We start from the raw sequence: 24588 nt of genomic DNA on the forward strand, positions 1-24588 counted from the left end.
ATGACCGGATCCAGAACCCTGCACTTGGTCCCACCCTCAACAGTCTTTGAGGATGCAGGCGTCCTCAAACTACGGCCCATGGGCCACATGCAGCCCGCCGAGGACATTTATCCGGCCCGCCGGGTGCCGCAGCCTGTCCCGCTTAGCAGCCGACTCGTCCCGGGCCTGCAGTGCGCATAGGAATTTGTTCATAGATTTTTTTTTTTTTTAACTGTAGTCCGGTGCTCCAACGGTCTGAGGGACAATGAACTGGCCCCCTGTTTAAAAAGTTTGAGGACCCCTGAGACTAGGTGAGGCCTTTGGAGTCCCAGTTTCACTTTGCAACCAGTAGTTCCACTCAGCCTGGTGGCAGTCATCCCCACCCGCCACCCCACTCAGTTCTGGTGATGCTATGACCACAACAGCCCCAGCACTCTCTCCTCAACTGCTGACTCATGCTTCCCCTCACTTGCTCAGGCTACCCAGCAGATATATCACCCTGCCTGCCCCTTACCGCCCCCTCCTGGGCACAGCCTCTCCACTGGGTCCTCCAGAAGCATTGAGAAGTCAGCTCAGGCCAAACTAGAAAGTGGTGACTGGGAGGTGAGCCTAGGCCCTAGAGGACAAAACGGATGCAGGTGAGAATGCCATTGGAGATAGTGAGCTGCGAATGAGGAGTATGAGAACAGGTGCGGATGCAGGTGAAAATGTAAGTAAAGATATAAGTAAGTTTATGGACAGACATGTAGGTGGGGGCCAGGTAGGGATGAAAAACAATGCAGGTGGATGTAGTCAAGAATGCAGGGAAGAGAGGAGGTAAAGATTCAGATGAAAATGTGGAAAAAATTCAGGTGAGGATGCAGTAAGAAGGCAAGTAAGCAAGTAGGTGAGAACCCAGGTGAGGGGGTAGGAGCTGCAGGTGAGGGTGGTGAGGGCATCAGTGCACAGGCGAGAATGCAAATAAGATTCTTGGGGATTTCAAGTAAGGACTGAGCTGAGATGCAGGTGAGGCAGCAAGGGAACAGGCTGTCGCTTTCTCTCTAACGAAGACCCCAGACTTTGGGAGATCACATGGAATACAACTGAAGCTTTATTGGGGGGGTCCAGAATGGGGCTCAGTTGGGACAGCCAAAGACGATCATGTTCTCTCTGAAGCTGGCCAGGTCCCTGCACAGCTTCTTGTTCTCATCGTCTTGGCATTCGTCCGCTTCAGGCCACAGCTCTACCCAGGTGTCCTTCCCAATGATGTACTTGATGCTGGGGAGGAGGGACACATGGAAGGTCAGGAGGGGTCCTGGAAGGGTCGGGGGGCGAGCACACAATGTGCAGGGTGGGCACTCACTTGGATTTCTCTCCCCACAGGTCCGAGGACAGGCCCCATATGAGGTAGTGTTTCCCCTCCTGCATCTGCAGGGCTGCTCTGCACTTGACGTGGCTGATGAACCTGCGCTCCTGTTCAGGCTGCACCTCGTCGGTGCCTGGAGGGGAGAGAAGGACGCTGAGCTGGGGTGGAGGAAGCAGGAGAAAGGAGGGGAAGGCAGCAAGACAGAAGGCAGCCCAGGGCTGACCTGATTTGATGATCTGCTTGATGACCATTATGTACTCGTCAAAATCATCTGACAGCTCCTTCCTGAGCAGGCTGGTCTTGTACACTGCGGGGGGCAGGCAAAGGAGGGCCAGCATGGGTCATGGGCAGGCTTGACAGCAGGGCACCCTACCTGTAAGGGCACCTGGGCACATGGCTTCACAAGCAGCCACATGCATTCACACAGGATCACACAACCACTGTCTCACATAGTCACCCACAGCCATGTGCACAGTTACAGCCGCCCAAAACTCATCCCATTCACAAGGACAGTTACTCCTGTCCACTGTCACCCGCAACCCATCTCTTACACACAGCCACATACACTGAGTGGCCAGATTATGATCTCTGAATGCATAATAATCTGGCCACTCGGTGTATATTCTATATAATAAAAGGCTAATATGCAAATTGTCCCCTTGACCAGGAGTTCGACCAGCAGGCAGACTGACCAACTGCTCATGTCCCCTCCTTCTGGCCAGGCTGGCCAGAACCCACCCATGCACTAATTCATGCACTGGGCTTCTAATATATATATATATATATATATATATATATATATATATATATATATATGTGTGTGTGTGTATATATATACATATATATATATATACATATACATATATATATACATACATATATATATATATATACATATATATATACACACACACACACACACACACACACGCACACACTGAGTGACCAGATTATTATGTGTTCAGAGATCATAATAATCTGGCCACTCATTGTATGGTCACAGTCACTCACAACACCATCTCACACATAGTCACCTACAGCCATGCACACAATTGTAGCCACTCACAACTCATCATATATACAGGGACAGTATGCCTATCCACTATCACCATCACACAATCATAGCTATTTCAAACACACTCTCACATACACACACAACCACATCTACTCACAACCACCTTTTTTCACACTCTTGCACATACCCAGCCCAGTCATAATCATGGTTCCCCAGCAATCATGGCCTCTAATAACACACACACTAGTCACCCACAACCATAGCCTGAAACACATGAACCTGTGGCCACTCACAGCCAGTCACACACACAACCATGACCACACCTGCCATCACATAGTCTCACCCACACAACCGCAGCCACACACACCATCACTCACACACAATCAACTTGCACGTGCGTCTCCGCACCCCCTCCTCACCATAGTCCACTCCTGGCTCGCAGGCCTTGTCCAGCCGGTCTTCTGGGGTAACCTGGTCCTCTGAATGGTGCATGAAGCAGCTCTCTGTGGGGTGGGTGGGCAGGGGACATGATCTAAGCTCCACTTCTCACCCAGGGCCCGCCACCCATGGGTGTGGTCAGCCCCAGGCCCATCCCTCTTAGTGTCCCCTGAGTGTGGGCTTTAGGGGCCCCTTGCATCACCATCATGGAAAGGGGTGGGGTGGGGGATGGAGCATCAAGTAGGCGTGGCCTGCCACTTCCTGGCTCATGTGCACCCACCCTCAGCACAGCGGCATATTTCATTGTGGCAGATTTTGCTCAGCAGTCCTTCTTCCTTCTCTGGGTGGTAGAACCGGGTACAAGTCTCATCTGTGGGAAGACGGGGTGGGAGGTGTCAGAGAGCTAAGGACTCCACCCAAGACCATGCCTGTGAGGCTCAGGTTCCCAATTCCAGTCCCTCAGATCTGGAGATGCCAGGTCCGGAACCCTGGGACTCCCAGGTCCCCAATCACCAAGCCCTGGGACCCCATCTTATAGAACCTTGGGACCCTCAGACCCCAGGCCCGACCGAGGTTGGCTGCTCACCCAGGTTGTAATAGGAGTACACCTTGACTGCCCCTGGTTGGATAAGCCCCACATTAAAGTACTGGTGAACTTTGAAGGCTATACAGTCCTCTTCATTGTGTGAGATCTGGGAAAAGGAGGAGGTGAGTCAGTGGGGCGACATGGGAGGGAGTCCAACATAAGGAGAAACGGGGAACCAAGGAGGGATCTACATGGAGAGGATGGGTGGGGGGTGAGGAGTGGCAAAGATTAATGAGCAGTTCAACAAATCTGTTTTCTTTTTCTCCAAGGCTCATGGCTAGATTACACTTCTCAGCCTCCTTTTCCATTGGGTGTGACCACGAAGTTGAATTCTGGCCAATGGATTGCTATCTGTGCCCCTACAAATATCCCATGGTTATCAATACTGCACTGTGTATTTGAAAGCCGCTAAGATAGTAAATCTTAAAAGTTCTCACCACAAAAACACACACACACACACACACACACACACACACACACGTTAAAACTATGAGATGATACATGTGCTAACTAACCTTACTGTGGTCATCATTTTCCAAATTACATATATCCAATCATTGTATTGTATGCCTTAAACTTACACAGTGTTATATGCCAATTACATCTCAATAAAGCTGGGAAAATAAATGAGAAAGAAAAAAAGGAAGGAAGGAAGGAAGGAAGGAAGGAAGGAAGGAAGGAAGGAAGGAAGGGAGACATTTAGTCATGTATGTATATGTGATAGACGTGTATTTTTGGAGGAAATTGCTAACAATTAATGAATCTGGGTAAAAGGTATATGGAACTTTTTATACTGTTCTACAATTGCTCTATAGGGTTGGGATTCCATAAAAATTAAAAGTGCAAAAATGAAAATAAAAAACATTTTTTTAAAACCCATCCTCTTTTCTTCTAGAAGGAATGGATCAAGCAGAGGACTCTAAGACAAAGACCAATAGAGAAGGAAAAGGCCAGCGACCTATGGGTCAAGGTCCCAATGGAAGCCTCACCTTGTTCAGGTAGATGATGAGGGTGTTCTTGTTGGAGAAGGCCTTGTTGTCCAACTCGAACTTCGAGATGTACCTGTCAGTGCCACTGGTCAGCTGGAGGAGGGAAGAGCTTGTGAAAATCCCTTCCTTCCCTCATCCCCTTCCAGACCCAGGCTCCTTCCCTCTAATCCTAGCCCCTGAGCCCAGGATTTTCACACCTGCTTGAGGTCAGCAGTGTCGGGAGCAAAGCCAGTCATCATGGATATATCCAGGATGGACATAGTGGCATCCTGGTCTCCCAGGTACCTGGATGGGGCAGGGAGAGAGGGTTTGAGTCCCAGGTGGGGTTAGCCCTAGGGGTCAGTGCCTGGACAAGGGGGTCTGATCAGTGACAGAGGATTCTGGTTCCCACACAGCAGCATAGAGGATGTCAGATCTTACGAAACATCCCCCCAAGGGGAATAAAGGAAAGATGTGTAATGGTTAAGGCGACTAACTGCTCAGCCTCTGAAGCCCAACTACATGGGTTCACATCCCAGCTCTATGTGACATTTGACGGTCACTTCACCTCTTTGGGCCCCAGTTCTTCTAGAAAATGAAGACAAGAGTACAGGCAGGTCTCACTTTGCATGATTCCATTATCACGGTCTAGTTCAATAATACCAGTCTTTCAGCAACACGGGTCTAATTCCAGTAACACAATATATTAATGACTAAATGCCTAACAGACAAATCTAGTTGCCAGCTCTTCAGACCACCCATCACTACATAAACAAATGAGCATTACAATCAATGACCAATCACATCACTTCTTTCAAAGTCTGTCAGTGATGGGTCACCGTGCACTCGTCATTCAAGCACCTGTGTGGCTGTGTGACTTCCTTCTCTCTCAGTAAAAAAAAAAAAAAAAACATGTGAGATTTTACCAAAATGGACAATTGAAAGGGAATCGCTCGCAAAGATGAAAGTGCAGCACAGAAATGAGAGTGGTAACACCGGGAGTGAAATTTCAGCAGCACCTAAATGGAGCCAGAGAAGAAACAGCAGATGGTGGGAATGTGGACCTGCTGCCCTTGGAGAGACTGCCATGGGGCCAGAGGCACTTAGTGAAGGCAAGGGCCTCAACATAAATGAAGTAAGTGGTTGTGGCCAAAAATGATGTCCCAGAGGAAGTGACACTGGCAAACACTTCACCGTGAAGGAACTCTTAAATACCTGGTGACATCGAAAGCTCAGAGGATTACATGTGGGAAGTTGACCTAAACTTAGAAGGGAACATGACACTTCACAGTGTCATAGAGCAGATGCTGGCTCCATATCGTAAGTGCTACGGAGAAGAAAGGAGGCACTGATCAAACCACAGGGCTTTGGATAAGTGCTTCACAAAAAATCAAAACCAACTTCAATCTCAATGTTCTGACATGTTACTTTTTAATTTATTTCAGCGAGGAAGGGAGAGATATAGAAAGATAGAAACATCAATGAAGAGAGAGAATAATTGATTGGTTGCCTCCTGCACGCCCCCTACTGGGGGGGATTGAGCCTGCAACCCAGGCATGTGTCCTTGGTTGGAATCAAAGAGGGACCATTTAATCTACAGGCCAAAGCTCTATCCACTGAGCAAAACCGGCTAGGGCACAATGTTCTGACCTTTTAAATTACAGTGCACTAAAAAAATACTCATCCTAACTACACTTTTCATTACTCTATACTTTTATAACTACCTATATGAGAGTTTTCAATGTTGTGATAAAAAAAAAGTAATAATAATATAAGCCCAGCGAGTGTGGCTCAACCAGGAGGTCACGGTTTGATTCCTGGTCAGGGCACAACCCCTGGTGGAGGGCTCTATCCCCAGTAGAGGGTGTACAGGAGGCAGCCAATCAATAATTCTCATCATTGATGTTTCTATCTCTCCCCCCCTCTCCCTTCCTCTCTGAAAGAAATAAAAATTTAAAAATAATAATAATGTAAAATTCCTGTAACACTTGTTATCTCCCTCGTTGATTATCAACATCACTTTTCACAGTCTCAGCTTATGTGGTCACGGCTAGTCTCACACCACCATGCCATGCTGTCTACCTCCTCGAGGGCGCTCAGCACAGCACTACGCACACAACACATTCCCAGAGAGTAGTAGGTACCTCGGATGTTATTTACAGGAAGTCTTGCTAGACAGAGGGATGAGCGAGATGAATTTCAGTGACCCATCTCTTACCTGGTACAGATGCTGAGTAACATGGTGCTCTTGGCATCCTGAGGCTTCTTCACTAGAAACATAGAAGACAGAAGGATGGAGGGCTAGGTCCTGATTCAGGAGTGGGACAGACACTAGAATGGCAGTGTGGGAAGGGTGCCAGATAGGGTCTTTATTCCTTTTACCTTCAGGGGCTGGTTGTAGGTTAACCCTGAGACTGAACTTCTTGCAAGGGGTTCCGCCTATGATCTTGGCGTGGTACGATGTCACCACCTGGAGAGATAGGAGGGGAGACTTGACTTGGGAAGGAGATGGTTCCTCTGGGGCAGCGGGGCTGAGAGAAGGTGGTGAGCAAAGCAGGTGTGGGCTCCGGTCCTTACCGACAAGGTGCCTTGTCCTTTCCCTTTAGCTGTTAATGTGAACTTCTCATTTTCCTTGGTCTGCAGGGAGTAGGGAGAGAAGAAAAGGTGTTGGGAGCCAAGCCTTCCCCCGGCTGCAATGGTCACCTTCCCTCCCTCCTGCCTCCTGCAGACTCTGACTGGCATGGAGGATGAGAGCGAGGAGGGTTTGGCCAAGCAGCTGTACCGTTTCTGATCGCAGGAGGCTAGCAGATTCCCAGAGGATGCGGTATGTGACCGCAGAGCTGCGGCTGGGCAGGTTAATGGACACATCCAGATTCAGATCCTCATGGTCAGGGACATCCCTCTGGTATTGGGCCAAGGCTTGGAACACCATGAAAGTGGCCTAGAAGCCATGAGAGAAAAAGAGGTGATTTTAGAGACTGAGAAAGCAGTCAGAATGTGCTGGGGGATGAAAAGTTTCAGCTTCAAGCTGGGCCACTGAGACTGTGGCCTAAAATGTACCAGAGGGGGTGCGGATAAGAATGGGGGTTTTTATATACTGAGGACATGTTCTAGAACTCTCTCAGTGAGAGAGGATCAGTCTAGGGTATGCTGACACTAAGACTGTGACCTAGAAAGGACCAGAGGGTACAAGGGTAAGACTGGGAATCATTAGACACTGAGGACATCTCCTAGAATACTCCAAGGGACAGAGGCTTACACCAGAGTGTGGAGACACTGAGCATGTCTAGATACATGAGAAAATGCAGGCGTAAGACTGGAGGTCTAATATGCCTATCCCATGGATACTGGCAATAAGGTAATGAAGACTTGGGGGTGGGTGGTAGGGGCTGGGAGGAGAAGGAAAACAGGCGGGGCGGGGGAGGAGGGAGATATGTGTAGTACTATCAACATTAAAAAAAATATTAAAAAAAATAAATACAATAAAAACGTGCCAACAGCTGCTACCAAAAAAAAAAATGACTGAAGGTCTAGCAACACTGAAAATGTGGTCTAGACCCATCCAGAGAAGAGTCTAACACAGGGGTTTAGAGACACTGAGAATGTATCTAGAACCCATTTGTGAGTAAATAATAAAGTTGGAGCTTGGGGACACTGAGCATATAATCTAGAATCCAAAAGTGACACTGAGCCCTGGCCAGGTGGCTCAGTTGGTTAAATTATCGTCCCATGCAACAAAAGTTTGCAGGTTCCATCCCCGGTCAAGGCACATATGGGAAGCAACACATCAATGTTTCTCTCTCACATCAATGTGTTGTTGTTTTTTCTCTCTCTCCCTTCTTCTCTCTCTCAAATCAATAAACATATCCTTGGATGAGGATGTTTTAAAAAATCTGAGACTGCCACCAGAGAGAAAGGGGATCAAACTGAAGCCTGAGGTTGCTAGACTTGAGGTTGCTGAAACCATGGGTCTAGAACCCAGCAGGGAGAGATGCAGGCTTTGATAATTCTCCAGAAAGCTGAGAACATGGTCCAGAACCCACAGTAAGACAAGGTAACACTGGGAGCCTCGTGGAACTGAGTGCATGGTCTATAACCCGCCAGAGGGAGTTCTAGATGATGATTCCCTATAATAATTGATAATTGGCCTAGAACCCACCAGTGGAACAGGATAAGATGGGAGGCCTGGTGGAACTGGAAACATGGTCTAGAACCCATGAGAGAGAGGCTCACCCCTGAACCTGGGCCTTGAGAACGTGATCTGGACACGAGGAGGAAAAGGGGGCCCAAAACACAGCTTGGGGCATCCAGAATTTATTCTAGAATCTATAGATAGATTTGCAACGAAAACAAAACAAAAACCTCAACTTCATTTCAATCAACTGTTTCTCTTGGTCTCAGCATCTTCCCTGGGAGGCCAGTCAGGCCAGAGGAGGTAAGGATGCATTTGCCTGGGGGATGTGGGACCACTTGCCTGGGTGGAGCCATAGCCACCTCCGTAGTATCTCTGCTCGTTGAGCCAGCGCACGACAGGAGGTACAGAGTCAAAGTCTTTGAGCAGCAGCAGAGCCAACAGGGCATAGGATGTGGCCTCCACATTGTAGAGCTTATGGCCAGGCTCCTCCCAGCGGTTCTTATCTACAAGAGAGAACACCAGCCCCCATGCTCACTGCTCTGTCCAGCCTGGAAGTAGTTCAGAGAAAGCTCAGAAAAAAGGCTTGTATGAGACCTCATCGTGTTCAGGTGTCCTGGCCCACATTTGTGGCTTTAAGTCTGCTGGTTCTTGCCTTACTCTCTTCCCTCATCAACCTCACTCTTCCATTTGAATTCTGAACTGCAGCCTCTCTGACCTATGGGAGCTGATTCTCTACGTTTGCCATGCTCATTCTTACTTCTGAGCCTTTGCATATCCTGTTCTCCTGTCTTGAAGCACCTTTTTTTACACCTACCCCTGGTTAATTCTTATCTACCTGCACAATTTGGCTTCTATGGCACCCAAGACAGAGTGAAACCCTTCCTTCTGTCTCTTAAAGCATCATGTGGTCCTCCTGTCCCAGCACTATGATGCTCAACAGAAATCTATTAACTCATTTCTTCCCTCAACTGGAACGTGAGGCCATGATGGCAGGGGCTATGCCATATTCACTGTGATATCCCAAGTGCCTAAGGAAGTGCTCATGACAGAAACAGTCACCAAGGCTCTATAAGAAAAAGATTGGGTACTTTGGTCAGGTGGGCACTGCTGCCCCAGAGAGCTGGCAAGGATCACATAATCACCACTTCCTGGGCACAATGTTTCTGGCCTTGGTACATATTTGTCTTGGATCTGTCTATTTTTAAGGGTTCCCCAGACAGTTTAGCCACTGTGCACTGCTCTGTTACTGAGTACCTATCATGTTCCTGGTGCAGTCTGTATACCAATGGTGTGCTAGTAATTCCCTCCTCTTCCTGGGCACAGAGTTGAACTACATCTCCCAGAGGACTTTGCAGGTAGGTCTAGCCACATAACTGAGCTCTGGCTGATGGAATGTGTAGGGCCATTGATGGGGCCCCTTCCATGGCTGGTCTACCTCCCTTGCACAGTCTTCCTGACTGTTTCCCCTTCTGCTTTAATAGAAGGGATTCCGAGGCCCTGAGGTGGCAGAGCCATGAGAAGATAGAGCCTGGATCCCTGCATCACTATATAGAGGAGAGCTGTCCACCAACTTGGGACACCCACACTGCGCTGCTTCTTACACAGCAAGACTCAACTTCTCTGTGTTAAACTACTTCAGTACACACTCAGATATGTTACAGAGGTGAGCATAAACCTGATAAGGTGTCATCACTTGAACCAGTGATTAAGTGCTCACGATGTGCTACTTATTGTGCTAAAATTCCTATGTCATTATCTTATCTAATCCTAATAACCCTTGAAATAATGGTAATGTTATTAATAATACTAAAGGCAATAACAACATCAGTGACAGATCTCTTACTATGTGCTAGACCTTCTTCTATCCATATCACTCATTTAATCTTCGCACCAATATTGTGATGTCGGTATCGTTTAATACACAATGTCCATAGAGGTTAAGTGGATTGTACAAGATCACACAGTGAGAATGTGGCTGAGGATGATTTGATTTTGAACTTGAATCTGTCTGATGTCAGAGCCCATGTCCTTGCTCCTGTGTCATATCAAATACTCAAAAATACTTGTTGAATCATGCAATGGGCCTTTCGTGTCATTTACAATGAGGACTTTTCACACCCAGACCCACTCATCCCAGCTCAGCTTGGAGCCATGCAGCCCAGCTTAAGATGGCCACCCTCACCCCCAGCCACGTATCTCTCCTTAGCCCGCCAGGCTGCCTCTCACCTGTGGCTGCTTTCAGAAATGTGTCGAGGAGAGGGCCCTCCAGCTTGCCCAACTGGGCCAGGGCATAGCCAGCAATGGCCACAGCATATGGTCTCTTCAAGTTCCTATAGTGTGCTTGAAGGAAGTCTCCGGCCTTATTGATGCTGCCCCCAAGGCTCTATGAGAAAAAGATTGGGTACTCTGGTCAAGTGGGCACTGCTGCCCCAGAGAGCTGGCAAGGATCACATAATCACCACTTCCTGGGCACAATGTTTCTGGCCTTGGTACATATTTGTCTTGGATCTGTTTATTTTTAAGGGTTCCCCAGACAGTTTAGCCACTGTGCACTGCTCTGTTACTGAGTACCTATTATGTTCCTGGTGCAGTCTGTATACCAATGGTGTGCTAGTAAATATTTCATAACCAGTTGTCTTGTCAGTGCAGGAGGTGGGGGTTAGAGGAGCTGGTTTATTGATTGCCAATGACTGTGGTGTAAATACCTCCGCCATGGCCAATTTCAAGCTACCAGTGTGACATACCTTAACACAGAGTGGGAAAGAGATGCCCCAAATAGGCACCAGGGTTAGCACACCACTAGGTCCACCTATTATCTAATCATCATCATCACTGTAGCTAACACTTACTATGTGCCAGTCACATATCCACTCATTTCATCTCAAAATCCTATGAGGTAGGTTTTATTTTCATCATCATCCCTACTGCACAGCGGAGAATACTGAGACCCATGAGATGAGGTGCAGAGGTAGATATGCTTTGTAGAGTTTGCTGTTTTTATAGTGTAAATACAACCATGGCTGATTTCAACCTACCAGCATGGAGTCACTGACTGTAAAATTGGGAAGAGATTATATAGTATGTCCACCATATAGGTACGACAGACATAAATAACCTCAAGAGCATGGATAATGATAAAAGGTAGTAAAATAATTAAGAAATGATGAGTTTTGAGGGTTTACTACCTTCTTTGTTGTTTTTTTCTTAATTGATTTTTAGGGAGAGAGAGAGGCAGTGAGAGAAAGAGGGACCAATTTGTTGTTCCACCTATCTATACATTCATTGGTTGTTTCTGGTATGTGCCCCAACTGGAGATCGAACTGCACCTTGGCATAATGGGATGGTGCTCCAACCAACTGAGCTACTTGGCCAGGGCTACTACCTTTGTTTTTATGTGTAGCGTTTAGTTTAATTTATTTAAAGGTAAGTTTATATACTTTAATATTTAATAATGATTGCGTTTAACAATCAACTTGCAATATTCCTGAAATACTAACCATTGGTGTTATCAAGCTAATTCCAGCAAGCTCTTTATTTGAACCCCAGCAGTCTAGTTCCACAGCCTACACCACCCTCCGTTTTAAGGGTGCTGTGTTGTAGGAGAAAATGTCACTATGTTGTAGTAGAAACTAATCCTATTGCCTGCCCTCTGTTCTCCTATATCCACCCTTGACTTTTGTAGGACCTTCTCCTTCCTGTCACTGACATGGCCACAGTGGAACAGTCATATTTGTCCAGGTCTCAGCTCATTGATCCAGGAGTGATCACCTGACCCAGGCTGAGCCAATCAGAATCGTTTCCTAAGAATCTGGAAGATCTAGCCTTGGTCTAGGAATTTCCCCAGGGAAGGCAATTATGTCCTGCCAGGTAGGCTGGGTGGCAGGAAAGCTGAATTATTGGGCAAAAAGGGCATAAAGGACACAGGAAAGAGGAACAAAGCATCCTGGTCAAGTCCCCAAGGTTCCTTTCATCCTTGCACTTGATAAATTCTTAGATTCTTAAAATTACCACCCCCCATCTACAGGGTGGGGCTAAAGTAGGTTTATAGTTGTTTGTACATAAAATAATACAATAATTAATGTATAATAATACAACAATAAACTCTGAGTTACGCATACCCAACGGTAAACCTACTTTTGCCCTACCCTGTGTTTTTGCATAATGTAGCTCACATGTGTGTTACATCTAGAACAACTTAGAGAGTCCTAAAAAATACAAAAATTATTATACCCATTTTACAGATGCACACACTGAGGCCCAGGAAGGGCAAGTGCCTGAGAGTTATGATCTAAATTTAGATCTGTCATCCCCACATCCCCCAGAGCTGTCTCTTTTCTACCATGATTTCTTTCAAATCTGCAAGTTTGAACCAGAAAGGCCTGGGTTGCCCTTGGTCTTAAAGGTAACAGCCGTCCTCTCCTCCTTCTCATTTCTGGGGTCCTGAGGAGGGAGAAGCAGCTGGTGAAGTTGGGATCCTGGAGTCCCCCACTTGGAAAGCTAAAGGTCAAACAACCAACTCTCAAAACCACAGGACAAAGCAGATGCCATGATTACAGAACCTCCACGATGGCTGTGCCTGCATAGGAGTTGTGGGGAGGGGGAGAGGGAGGGCACACTTACGTTGACTTGTCCCTCGCAAATATCTTTAGCCTCCTGCAGCGCGATGAGAACGAAGGCTGTGAGGGACACATCTTTCTCCTCAGCATGCCTGTAGCCACCCTAGAGTGTGGAGCAGGAAGTAAGGATGGGGTCACCTGTGTGCCCCACATGTCAACCACCACCCCCCCGCCCCCCGTAGGATCAGCGGGGCAGGGCAGGGCAGGAGTGGGTCTCTCCCCAGTGTCTCACAGGAGGGCCATACTCTAGTAGTCATTCATTCACTCACTCATTCTGTAAATGTTGCTGGTGTTGTGGGTAAGATGGCTCCAGCCTTCATGGAGCTCCCCGTCTCACAGGGAGACAGGCATGAGCCAACCACCTCAACAGATATATCGTTACAAACTGATGAGTGCTGCGCCGTGAGAATGGATAGCGGGGTGTGTCTTGGTCAGGGCAGTTGGAAAGCTGTCCCCGAGGGATGACAGGTGGAGCCACAATCTGAAGAGTGAGTAGGACTCAACCATCAAAGAGGGCAGTGGTAACATGCCAGGCAGTGGGAACAGCATGTGCAAAGGCCCTGTGCCCGGGAGCAAGGCGCCAGGCAGTATAGATGGAGTGTGGAGGGGGAAGGCTGTGAGGCTGGAAACCCAAAAGGTCAGGCTGAGGCCATGGTTTGCCTACGTGAGCACATGTCAGCATTACCTGGAGTCGGGGGTTTATTAAAACCCCAATTCCTAGGCCCCACCCCGAAAGTTTCTGATTTGTGCATCTGGGATTCAGCCCAAGAATGTCCATTTCTAACCAACTTGCAGCTGATGCTGATGCTGTTGGCCTGGAGAACCATAATTCTAAGGACTTCTTAGGTTGTTGTGTTTGTTTGTTTTTTCCAAAGCAATGGGGGGCTAGGGAACTTCCATTTTGCACTGGACTCTGAGGTCTCTGGTTTTTGCAAAGGAGAAGTGACCTTCCTTGCTCCTTTATTTCTCTGTCCATCCCACGCTGGGAATTGGGCAAATGACAGATGGAGCCAGTCTCCTGTCCATGCTGAGGCACTCAGGCACTCCTCTCCCCAGCCTTCCCTGAATCCCGGCCTCTTACAATCATTTCTTGGTGTATCACGGGCCCATCCTCCTGGAAGACTCCATCAGGCCTCTGCTTCTCCAGGATCAGCCACTTGACAGCCCCACAGAGGACTTCGGAGTCGATGGCGATGAGGTTGGCTGCCAGAGAGAAGACCTTGACCACGTAGGCTGTCAACCTGGGGGTGGGCACAGAGCACGAGCCAATTGGCTTTGCATCCAGAGACTGCCATCCCAGCCAAACAAGGAGCAGAGAGGGGCGGGCCTTCTCAGGTGTGCCCAGTTTTCCGTGTCAGGTCTCAGAACCCAACGTTGCTTTTAGGCAGTGCTTAGTGTCGGTAGGACACTCAGCTAGTGGGCACCTTGACTCTGAAGGAGGCGGGGTCCAGGGCACAGACCTGTGTGGGTGAAGCCATCCTAGATCACCCCAGGCCAGCGCCCAGGCCCTGCACAAGGTGTGCAGGGACAAGGATGGGCAGGCTCACCAGGTGCTGGACTTCATATGCAGGAAGGCCGCAAAGGCCTTGTTGGGTTGCCTGAAGGCCAGTTGCTGCGTGTACCCTGCAAGGAAGAGAGAAGTGTCGCTGGAGGAGCAAGGGCTGAGTGGAGGCAGTGGCTGGTGTGGGTATGCCAGGAAGGAGAGAGGCTTAGAGAGGGAACAAGGATTCTGTGAAGGGGGAAGGTGAGGTTCAGAGAGGAAAGAGGGGGCTAAGGACCAGGAGGAATGTCTGGAGGGGAGGGGAGCTTATGCGGTGGAGGGACTCTGAAAGGGTGCAGGGATCAGCGTGTGGAGGGGTAAGGGCTTCTCAGAGGAGAGGGGGTTCAGAGACAGAAGGGCTCTCAGGGCGGTTCAGTGGGAGAAGGAACTCAGAGGGGCCAGGGTCTCAAAGAGGGGAGAGCAGGAGCTCTCAGGGAAGAGGCAGGGCCTCAAGGGGGTGGGGCCTCAGAGGAGGAAAGAGCTCAGAGGGGTCCTCAGAGTGGGAGCATCCAATAGGGGAAGGGGACATACCCTTCTTGATGAGTTCCAGGGCCTCCTGCCGCTTGTCAATGCCAAACTTGTCCCACTGCTCAGTGTGGTCCAGGTAGTGCACCGCGATGACCGTGGGCGTCACACCGATCATGTTCTGCTCTCCACAGCCCGAGGGGGTCACAATGAGGTGCTTCAGCCTCTGCCCATCGATGGCGTCCTCTGCCATCTGGGCCACTGGGGTCCCTGCAGCCAGGAGGAAGGATGGCGTTCAGGCAACGAGACCCACTGTGGGGTGAAGAAGGCCGGGGCTGACCCAGCCTACTCAGGCTCCAACCAGCCAGGGCCAAAGAGGGAGTCTGGGACAGCTGGTGGCTGGAGGCATGTGACTGCGGGGGTTAGGGGGGTTGTCCCCGGGTCCTCATGCTCCACCAGTGGTAACATAATTCCAGGATCAATGGTCATGAATACGTCTACCACGCTTAACGCCATTTGCCAAGCTCTCTTCTAAGAGAACACTATATAGTATCTCATTTAACCTTCCCAACAACCCTTCGAAACAGGTACCACTATATGCCTTCATCACAGATCAGGAAACCAAGAGTCTCTATCTCACACCTAAGATCTCAGAGCTTGCAAGGTGCTTTGCTAGCTCCTTCCTGTGCCTTCTCGCCCCAGTCCTCTGTCCTGGGCAATTAGTTCCAGAATTTCTGTTGTTGAACTCTACCACTTCTCATTTAAGCTTCTTTACCAGCAGAAGCTAAGTACTGCCTGGAGCCTTCTGCGAACACACCAAGGAGAGGCAGTTCTAGCACACAAGAAGGAGAGAGGCACCATGGTTCAATATTCCCGGAAGTTGATGGAACCGGGAGCCCTCTTCGGGGGTCATGGCTCCCACACCTTCCTGGGCCCCATGGGGTTGGACCAAGGGCATCTCACCCTGCAGGAGGATCTTCGTTTCCGACTCTGTGTCAGGGACTTGGTCACTGAGGTCTGCAGCCTCGACCTCCACTCGCTGCACACCGTCTGTTGATGGAATGGGAGACACTCTTGGCACCAGCCTCCTTTCACCAGACCCTGCACACCACCCAGGCCTCACCCCCACTCCTGCGCTGACTCACTCTGGCCCAGGTGCTGTGGATCCAGTGTCTTAACGGCCACAGTTTTGTTCATTCTGATTCCTTCAGGCTGGACAGTGTTGAGGGAAGGGGGAGTTGGGTGAATAAAAGGACAGACAGAGCCACAGCTGGTCAGCAGGACACTGTTCTGGGGATTACTGTAGCCTAGATGGCATCTGCCAGTCTTAGCTGTGTGACTGGGAGCCAGTTACTTAACCTCTCTGTGTCTCAGCTTCCTTCCTTATAGGGAGGAGGCAATACAAGCATCTACCTCATACTCTGGTATGATTTAATAACAACATTATAAATTAATAATAATAAAACAACAAAGCCTTTAAAATCTTCCTATGTGCCCAGAAGCTTTCTTTATTCAGGTTAACTCATTTAGGGTACCGCTATTATCATTCCCATTTTAAAAATGGGGAAACGGGCCCTGGCCGGTGTGGTTCAGTTGGTTGGGCTTGTCCTGTACACAGAAAGGTTGTTGGTTTGATTCCAGGTCAGGGCACATGCCCAGGTTCCAGGCTTGATCCCAGGTAGAGGGCACACAGGAAGCAGCCGATGTATATATTACTCTCACATTGATGTTTCTCTCTCTCTCCCTCTTCTTTGCTCTCTCTCTCAAAATCAATTAAAACATCTTAAAACAAAACAAAACACAAACTTATGAAGATGGGGAAACTGGAGAACAGAGAGCTGAAGTAACTTGCCCAGAGTCACACAGCTTGTAGAACAGAACTGGAGTATGAGCCTCATAAATGTTATCAAAGTATTTTATTTTAAAATTAGATAAATGAATAAATAAAATATCAGTAATATTGCTTATGAATTTGTTCTGCTTTAAAATATTTTTTAAAATGACAAAAGGAGATTTCCTCAAAAAATTAAAAATGGAACTCCCATTTGACCCAGTAATCCCACTTCTGGGAATATATACCAAGAGAAACACCAATCAGAAAGGATATATGCACCCCTATGTTCATAGCACAATTTACAATAGCTAAGATTTGGAAACAGCCTAAGTGCCCATCAGCAGATGAGTATATTAAAAAACTGTGGTACATCTACACAATCGTATATTATGCTGCTATAAAAAAGAAGGAACTTTTACCATTTGCAACAGCATGGATGGAACTGGAGAGCATTAAGTGAAATAAGCCAGTTGGAGAAAGATAAATATCACATGATCTCACTCGTATGTGGGATATAATGAACAACATAAACTGATGAACAAAAATAGATCCAGAGACAAAGTAACTCTGAACAGACAGTCCAACCTCAGAGAGAAGGCAGGGGAGGGGATGGGTAAGAGATCAACCTAAGGACTTGTGTGCATGCATATTAGCATAACCAATGGACACAGACACTGGGGCGGTGGGGGCTTGTCCTGGGGGCGTGTGTGGTGGGAGGGTCAACTGGGGAAAAAGAAGACATATGTAATACTTTAAACAATAAAAAAATAGTGATAAAAATATTCACAAGAGAAAAAAAATGACAAAAGCCTTTTACTGATGATTCTATCTCTTATTATATTTGAAAGCGTTCCAAACTGTGGGAAACAGTAGTAATGTAACTGTTAATGTATATTTTAAGGCTAAAATTCACAGGTAATGGAACATTTGAGATCTTGTTCCCCAACACATGTTAGTCCGTTTAGCTCAATAAACTCAAAAGAATTTAAAAATTTTGAAATCACTGGTAAAAACAGAACTTTGCTGCCTGGTCGGTGTGACTCAGTGTTTGAGTGTTGACACATGAAGCAGGAGGTCAGGGTTCCCTTCCAGGTTAGGACACATGGCTGTGTTGCAGGCTGTATCCCCAGTAGGGGGCGTGCAGGAGGCAGCCAATCAATGATTCTCATCATTGATGTTTCTCTCTCCCTCTCCCATCCTCTCTCTGAAATCAATAAAAACATACATTTTCAAAAGTAGAACTTTCCTATATCCTATATTTCACAGACCAAACTTTGCTTTACAAAGTTTGGTCTGTGAAATATGTTTCCCCCAAATTTTTAAAGTCAAAGCAAAACTCCTATACTGAAATGTGTTAAAAAAATCATATTTGATATTAAAATGTAGTTTAATGAAAACAATTTTTTATCTTTATTGCTGAGGTTTGGGGCACCCCCTTAGAACTTTATGTGCAGAAGAATGTCTCCCCTGCCTCACACAGCCCTGCTTTCACACTTCTGGGACTCCTAACTTTCCTAAGATGAACACGGACAGTATTAGTGTCTCAGAGCCTGGGGCTCGAACTGAGTTGACAGCACAGGGAGAGCAAGAGTCCCTCCTGAAGGACAAGAGGCAGCAGGTGCCCCAAGGACTCACCACGACTTTCAGGGTCTTCCTTACACCGTCAGTGATGAAGTGCTGATAGACAGTGGCCTTGACCTCTACCTCCTGCAGGCCAGTCTTCAGGGGCACAATGACATAAGGCACGGCCAGCGAGGACTTGGGAGGGATGTATACAGTCTGCTGGTGACGCTTCTTGGCAGTGGCCATGCTGCAGAAGGCTGGATTGTAGAGCATTTCTACTCTCACCTGCCAGGGAGAGAGTATCAGGTCAGGGGCATGCACCATGGTCCCCTCTCCAGGTCTCCCCTCGTGCCTCTCCTGCTCCAAGGACCCACCGTGAGCGTATCTGCTTCCCGGTAGTTGTAGAGGACGGCTCGGATCTCCACCTGCTCGTTACGAACCACAGAGTAGGGCAGCCGCAGGTCAATGAAGAAATCTTGCACCACCGTCACCTCATAGGGGTCAGCCACACAGATGCCTGCCCAGGGGAACAGAACGTGAGTGTCAGGAGTAGGGGATGGGCAGGGTGGACAGGGTCCAAGTTCAGCTCCAAGTCCCTGCCTCTCAAGGCTTACCCCTGACACGGGAGCTGTTCCGAGCTCAGCTTGTTTTGGTAGAAGCCCATAGACTAGAGAATGTTGATGGTGATGAATTACAAATGATAGTGGTAGCTGGGAGTTGCCAGGATTTAGTGATTTCTTTGGAATTTTACTCAGAGATAGAGGTGGAGGAGCAAAGCAAGTCAGCCTCACTGAAGGGTCCATCTGTGCTCCCCAAAATGGTAGCCCCAAAGCCTTTGTGGTCACTGGGGAGTGGAAGGTGGCTAGCTTGAATGGGAACTGGCTTTCTATTTTCATTTCATTTTAGTTAACTCAGATTTAAACTTTCAAAGCAGTGCTTGTGAATATACTGAAATCATATACTTTCCTATGGTGACTTTTATGGGATATAAATTATATCTTGATTTTTTTTAAAAAATGCCATGGGGGTAGGCTGGGAGAGGACAACAGAGGGAAAGGGACAAATGTCATACTTTAAACAATAAAGAATTTTTAAAGATGCCCATGGACTCAGACAATAGAGTGGTAAAGGCCTGGAAGGGGTGGGTACAGGGTGGAAGGGGTCAATGGGGAAAAGACATACAAATAAACAAACAAACAAACAAAGGGAACATCTGTAATACTTTCAAAAATGAAGATAAATTTTTGAAAAAATGATGCTTGGCTCTGGCCAGTGTGGCTCAGTTGGTGGGGCATCGTCCTGTGCACCAAAAGGTTGCCGGTTCAATTCTGCTCAGTGCACATGCCCATTTGAGGACTTCCATCCTGGTGGGGGACTGCGGGAGGCTGCTAATCGGTGTTTCACTTTCACATCCAGCTCTCTCTCTCTCTCTCTGTCGCTCTCGCTCTCGCTCTCTCCCCCTCTTCCTTCCCTTCTCTCTAAAAATTGATTTAAAAATCTTAAAAACATAACAAAAAATGATGCTTGATTTAGTGATTGGAAAACTTTTAATAGTATCTTTGGAACAACTTGAATATGTAAATCTGCTTTTTCAACTCAAATTTTATGAATCCTAAAATAGAGATCAAAATGTTTCCAATGAGCCCTAGTCGGTTTGGCTCAGTGGATAGAGCATTGGTCTGTGGACTGAAAGGTCCCAAGTTCGATTCTGGTCAAAGGCACATGCCCAGGTTGCGGGCTCAGTCCCAGTTGGGGGGTGTGCAGGGGGAAGCCAATCAATGATTCTCTCTCATCATTGATGTTTCTATCTCCCTGTCCCTCTCCTTTCCTCTCTGAAATCAATAAAAAAATATATCCTATATAATAAAAGTCTAATATGCTAAGTGTCCAACTGTTTGTTCAACCAGTCACCATGATGTGAACCAACCATCAGGCTGCCTCCTACACGCCCCCCACTGAGCCACGCCATGACCAATAGGTTAGCTTGCTGTTGGACCCCTCAGGGGATATCGGAGAGCTGGTTTCAGCCCGATCCCCACAGGCCAAGCCAAGGGACCCCACCATTGCACAAATCTGTGCACCGGGCCTCTAGTATGTGTGTGTGTATATATATATATATATATGTTTCCAATGAAAAACTTGCCTCCTAATTGAATGCACTAAGTATAAAAGGCATACCAGATTCAAAGGCTTACAAATAGAAGTAAAATAAGTCATTAAAAATTTTGATATCTTGCCTGGCCAGTGTTGCTCAGTGGTTGAGTGTCAACCCATGAACCAGGAGAACATGGTTTCATTCCCGGTCAGGGCACATGCCCAGGTTGCAAGCTTGATCCCTAGTAGGGGGCGTGCAGGAGGCAGCCAAATGATGATTCTCTCTCATGGATGTGTCTAGCTCTTTCTCTCTCTGAAATCAATAAAAACATATTTTTAAAAATAAGCTTTACTTAAATAGTAATGAATTAATTGTTTTAACATTATTATTAGTGTGATAGTGGTTTTGCAAACTTTTATAAAATGTGGGAATGATAACATTTTGGATATATTTGGGTGAAATAAAATGTATTCCTGAAATCAGTTTCATCATACTTCTTTTTCATGGGGCTAACAGAAATATAAAATAACACACCAGCCCACATTACGTCTTTCCCTTCCTTCCTTTCTTCCTTCTTCCTCCCTCTCTTCCTTCCTTCCTTCCTTCCTTCCTTCCTTCCTTCCTTCCTTCCTTCCTTCCTTTTTTTCAAGGCACTAATATAAGGGCTTTACATGTATTAACTCATAACAATCCTCCCAACAATGCTTTGAGTACGTGCTATTTCTATCATGTCCATTTTATGGAGGAGCACAGAGAGGTTGAGTAACTTGATTAAGGCGACACAGTAGCTTCTGCTGAGTCATACTGGAGTCCCAGGCAAAAGGAAACTATGTGCCCCTGTGTAAATGCCCAGGTTTTGAGCTCCATCCCCAGTAGGGGGCGTGCAGGAGGTGGCCAATTGATGTTTTCCTTTCAGGGATCTCTCTCTCTCTCTCTCCCCCTCTCCCTTCCTCTCTCTCTCAAATCAATAAAAACATATTTTTCTTAAATAAGAGAAATTGGCAGAAAATTTCAATTCCTTCCATTAAAAATGAGATAAGCAAAGAAGCAGAATTTTAAAATCTTGAAGTCAGGAAAGTAAAATGATAATAAAGTTTAATTTATTATATATTACAACTAAACAAAATGAGAATACAGTATAATAAATTCTGGCTGTGGTATAAATAAAATACTTACAATTAATATTATGAGTTTTAATACACCTGCCTTTTAATGTTTTAATATTTTTTGACAAATTTAACCTTTAAATTATACATAGGACCTGCCCTGGCTCTGGTCTCTGTTTAAAATTTGGATATTTTGTTCACCATAGATTTTTTTGTACTCACTTTTATTTTGAAAACTATTACAGTGGGATATTATTTATCTTGATGACCGACTTTTTGGCATCCACTTATATTTTGCACTAAAAGTCGGGGCCTTCCTTCCCTCACCCCTCCTGGCCCTGCTGTAAACCATCCCCGTTTAGCTAGAGCTCCTCAGCTGTGGGTGACTGGGGACAGGTCCACCTTTTGTCACACTTCACAATCTGACCACCGATGTTTCAATCCCCCATTTCATCCTGCTTCCTCCTTTTTCTTAATCACTTAACCCACGATCATGTCGACAGAACCTCCTTAAAAGTTTTTGTGGTTGCGAATTATTCTGTATGATACTACAATGGTAGACTCATGTCATAAAACATTAGAACAAATTCATAGAATGTATAACATCAAGAGTGAATTCCTACTGTCAGCTATGAACTTGAGGTCTTCACAATTGATTATAACAAATGCACCACTCTGGTAGGGGATGTTGACAGGGGGGTGCTGCTGTGCATGGGGTGGAGAGTGGCAGAGGTACATAGGAAATCTCTGTATTTTTTGCTCAATTTTTTAATATATATATATTTTTATTGATTTCAGAGAGGAAGGGAGAGGGAGAGAGAGATAGAAACATCAATGATGAGAGATAATCATTGATCAGCTATCTCCTGCACACCCCCTACTGGGGATCAAGCCTGAAACCTGGGCATGTACCCTCGACTGGAATTGAACCAGGGACCCTTCAGTCTACAGGCCGATGCTCTATCCACTGAGCCAAATCAGCTAGGGCTTTGCTCCAATTTTAATAGAATATTTTTTGGTTTTTGTTCATCGACACTCAATGATATTTTTTCCCACTGATTTTTAGAGGGAATGGAAGGAAGGAGAGACAGAGAGGGAAACATTGTTGTGAGAGAGACACATTGATTGGTTGCCTCGAACACAGGACTCAATCGCCTGAAACCTGGGTATGTGTCCTGAACAGGCATTGAACTTGCCACCTTTTGGTGAACAGGACAATGCTCCAACCAACTGAGCCAAACTGGCAAGGGCCTTTCTGCTCAATTTTGCTGTGAAACTAAAACTGCACTAAAAATAAAATCAATTTAAAAAATAAAAAGCACTGCCCAGACAGCGTGGAGCAGGGGTTGAGCATCAACCCATGCACCACGAGGTCACTGGTTTGATTCCCAGTGAGGGCACATGCCTGGGTTTGAGCTCAGTCCCCAACAGGAGGCATGCAGGAGGCAGCCAGCTGATGCTGATGTTTCTCTCTCATCGATGTTTCTGGTCTCTCTCCCTTCCTCTCTCTCTAAAAAATCAGGAACATATTTTAAAAAAATAAAATATAAAGCACTGACACCCACGATCTAGACTCTGATGCACCCTCCCCACCCAGTAACCAGGGGGTAGAGTGTCAGCCACCAAGAAGCAGAGGAGCTTTGGCATAGATGAGAAACAGAGAAGGCCCAGGAGCCCTGGGGCCTGCAAAACCACCATCTCACCTTTCCTGTCAGACAAGCTCACAGCCATGATCTCCCAGGTGGTGATGGAGTCTTTCAAAAACGCCTTTATGGTCTTGGAGGAGATTCTAGAAGGAGGAGAAATGGGGGCCTTAGGAGAAGATGTGGTGGAGGGGAGAGCAGGTAATGAGGGGCCCCAAGGGGTAGGTTGGAGGGCGCAGGTGTGGGCACCTCTTGGGTTTCTAGGTTGGGTTGTGGAGTTCCACTATGATCCCAGAAAACAGAGGGGGTTGGGGTGCATGCAAATTAAATGTTCTGGTCCTGAGTGTGGAAGCGCCTGGGGGTGGGTTGGAATGAGGGGTGCCCAGCCTTACCCATTTTTCTCTGGCTCCTTTAACTCCTCGATGGTCCACAGCCAGCTCTCAGGGAACTGGCTTCTGGAAACGATGTCTTCTTCTGGAATGATGTTCTCATCCACGTCACCTGGCCAGGTGGGGGGCAATCTGGGTTTAGAGCAGACCCACTTCCCCTGCTGTCCCCTTAGATACTCATCTCTACAGCCCTGGAGGGGTTCCTGGCAGCAAAACACACCCACGGACAAATGACAACTTCTCTGTAAGTTAAAGGCTGTTCTCCTTTGAGGGCTCCTGCCTCCATAAAAATGTTAAAAGTCATATTTTACAAAGGCATTGGTATAAAGGCAAGGATAACCCAGGCTAGGAGAAATCATTTCCCCTGATTTCCAAGAAACAAGCATTTTCATAAGCTTCTAAAGGTACCCTGACCCCTGGCACGGTGCCTGCTGCGTCAGAAGTGACGTTGGTCCTGAGAGCAACCAGGTGAGCGGAGATCCCGGACTGATGGAGACCCTGGAGGCCTCTACAGCCAGCTGGGCACCACCAGCAAGTAAACACCGCTGGGCGGGGCTAGGGCTCACCCCCCGCTGGGCTCTCCTCAAGAAATGGTGGACAGACTTTAACTTGGCTCTGGGTGTGTCTAACAACAAAGTAGGTGCAACTGCACAGATGCCTAAATCCATTCCTGCTCTGGGATAATCCATCAAAGTGCCTTTGGTGATACTAACGTTTAAGCCATCCTCTGTCTCACCCCCAGTTGACTAAGAAACATACACAATACTGAGAAATAAATCTCCCCGTGGGTGTAAAACACAGCCCAGCAGATCAGTTAGGTCTAACTCCCTCAGTAGCCTTATCTTCTCTTTGCAGAAGGAAGTCTCTGTCA

At 47.1% G+C, this 24588-nt stretch overlaps 1 protein-coding gene across 1 annotated transcript in view; it reads right to left on the reverse strand.

Moving 5' to 3' along the window:
• Positions 1–1051: 1051 nt before the first annotated feature.
• The window catches only part of LOC308252325 (complement C3-like), a 34277-nt gene continuing 10740 nt past the window's right edge, over positions 1052–24588 (reverse strand). Inside the window, exons 18-41 of the mRNA XM_080676729.1 lie at positions 23721–23829; positions 23389–23474; positions 18859–19001; positions 18557–18769; positions 16233–16299; positions 16051–16137; positions 15154–15357; positions 14630–14705; positions 14164–14323; positions 13087–13185; positions 10693–10849; positions 8806–8969; positions 7114–7272; positions 6909–6968; positions 6714–6801; positions 6550–6601; positions 4550–4637; positions 4353–4445; positions 3364–3469; positions 3058–3147; positions 2759–2842; positions 1548–1631; positions 1322–1457; positions 1052–1236 (exon numbers count right to left, since the gene is read on the reverse strand). Of these exons, the coding sequence (XP_080532855.1) occupies positions 1095–1236; positions 1322–1457; positions 1548–1631; positions 2759–2842; positions 3058–3147; positions 3364–3469; positions 4353–4445; positions 4550–4637; positions 6550–6601; positions 6714–6801; positions 6909–6968; positions 7114–7272; positions 8806–8969; positions 10693–10849; positions 13087–13185; positions 14164–14323; positions 14630–14705; positions 15154–15357; positions 16051–16137; positions 16233–16299; positions 18557–18769; positions 18859–19001; positions 23389–23474; positions 23721–23829 (2747 nt within the window). The 3' untranslated portion in view covers positions 1052–1094. The remainder of the gene's footprint in view (positions 1237–1321; positions 1458–1547; positions 1632–2758; positions 2843–3057; positions 3148–3363; positions 3470–4352; positions 4446–4549; positions 4638–6549; positions 6602–6713; positions 6802–6908; positions 6969–7113; positions 7273–8805; positions 8970–10692; positions 10850–13086; positions 13186–14163; positions 14324–14629; positions 14706–15153; positions 15358–16050; positions 16138–16232; positions 16300–18556; positions 18770–18858; positions 19002–23388; positions 23475–23720; positions 23830–24588) is intronic.

This window comes from Plecotus auritus (genome assembly GCF_963455305.1).
Source record: "Plecotus auritus genome assembly, chromosome: 6".
Lineage (NCBI taxonomy): Eukaryota > Metazoa > Chordata > Mammalia > Chiroptera > Vespertilionidae > Plecotus > Plecotus auritus.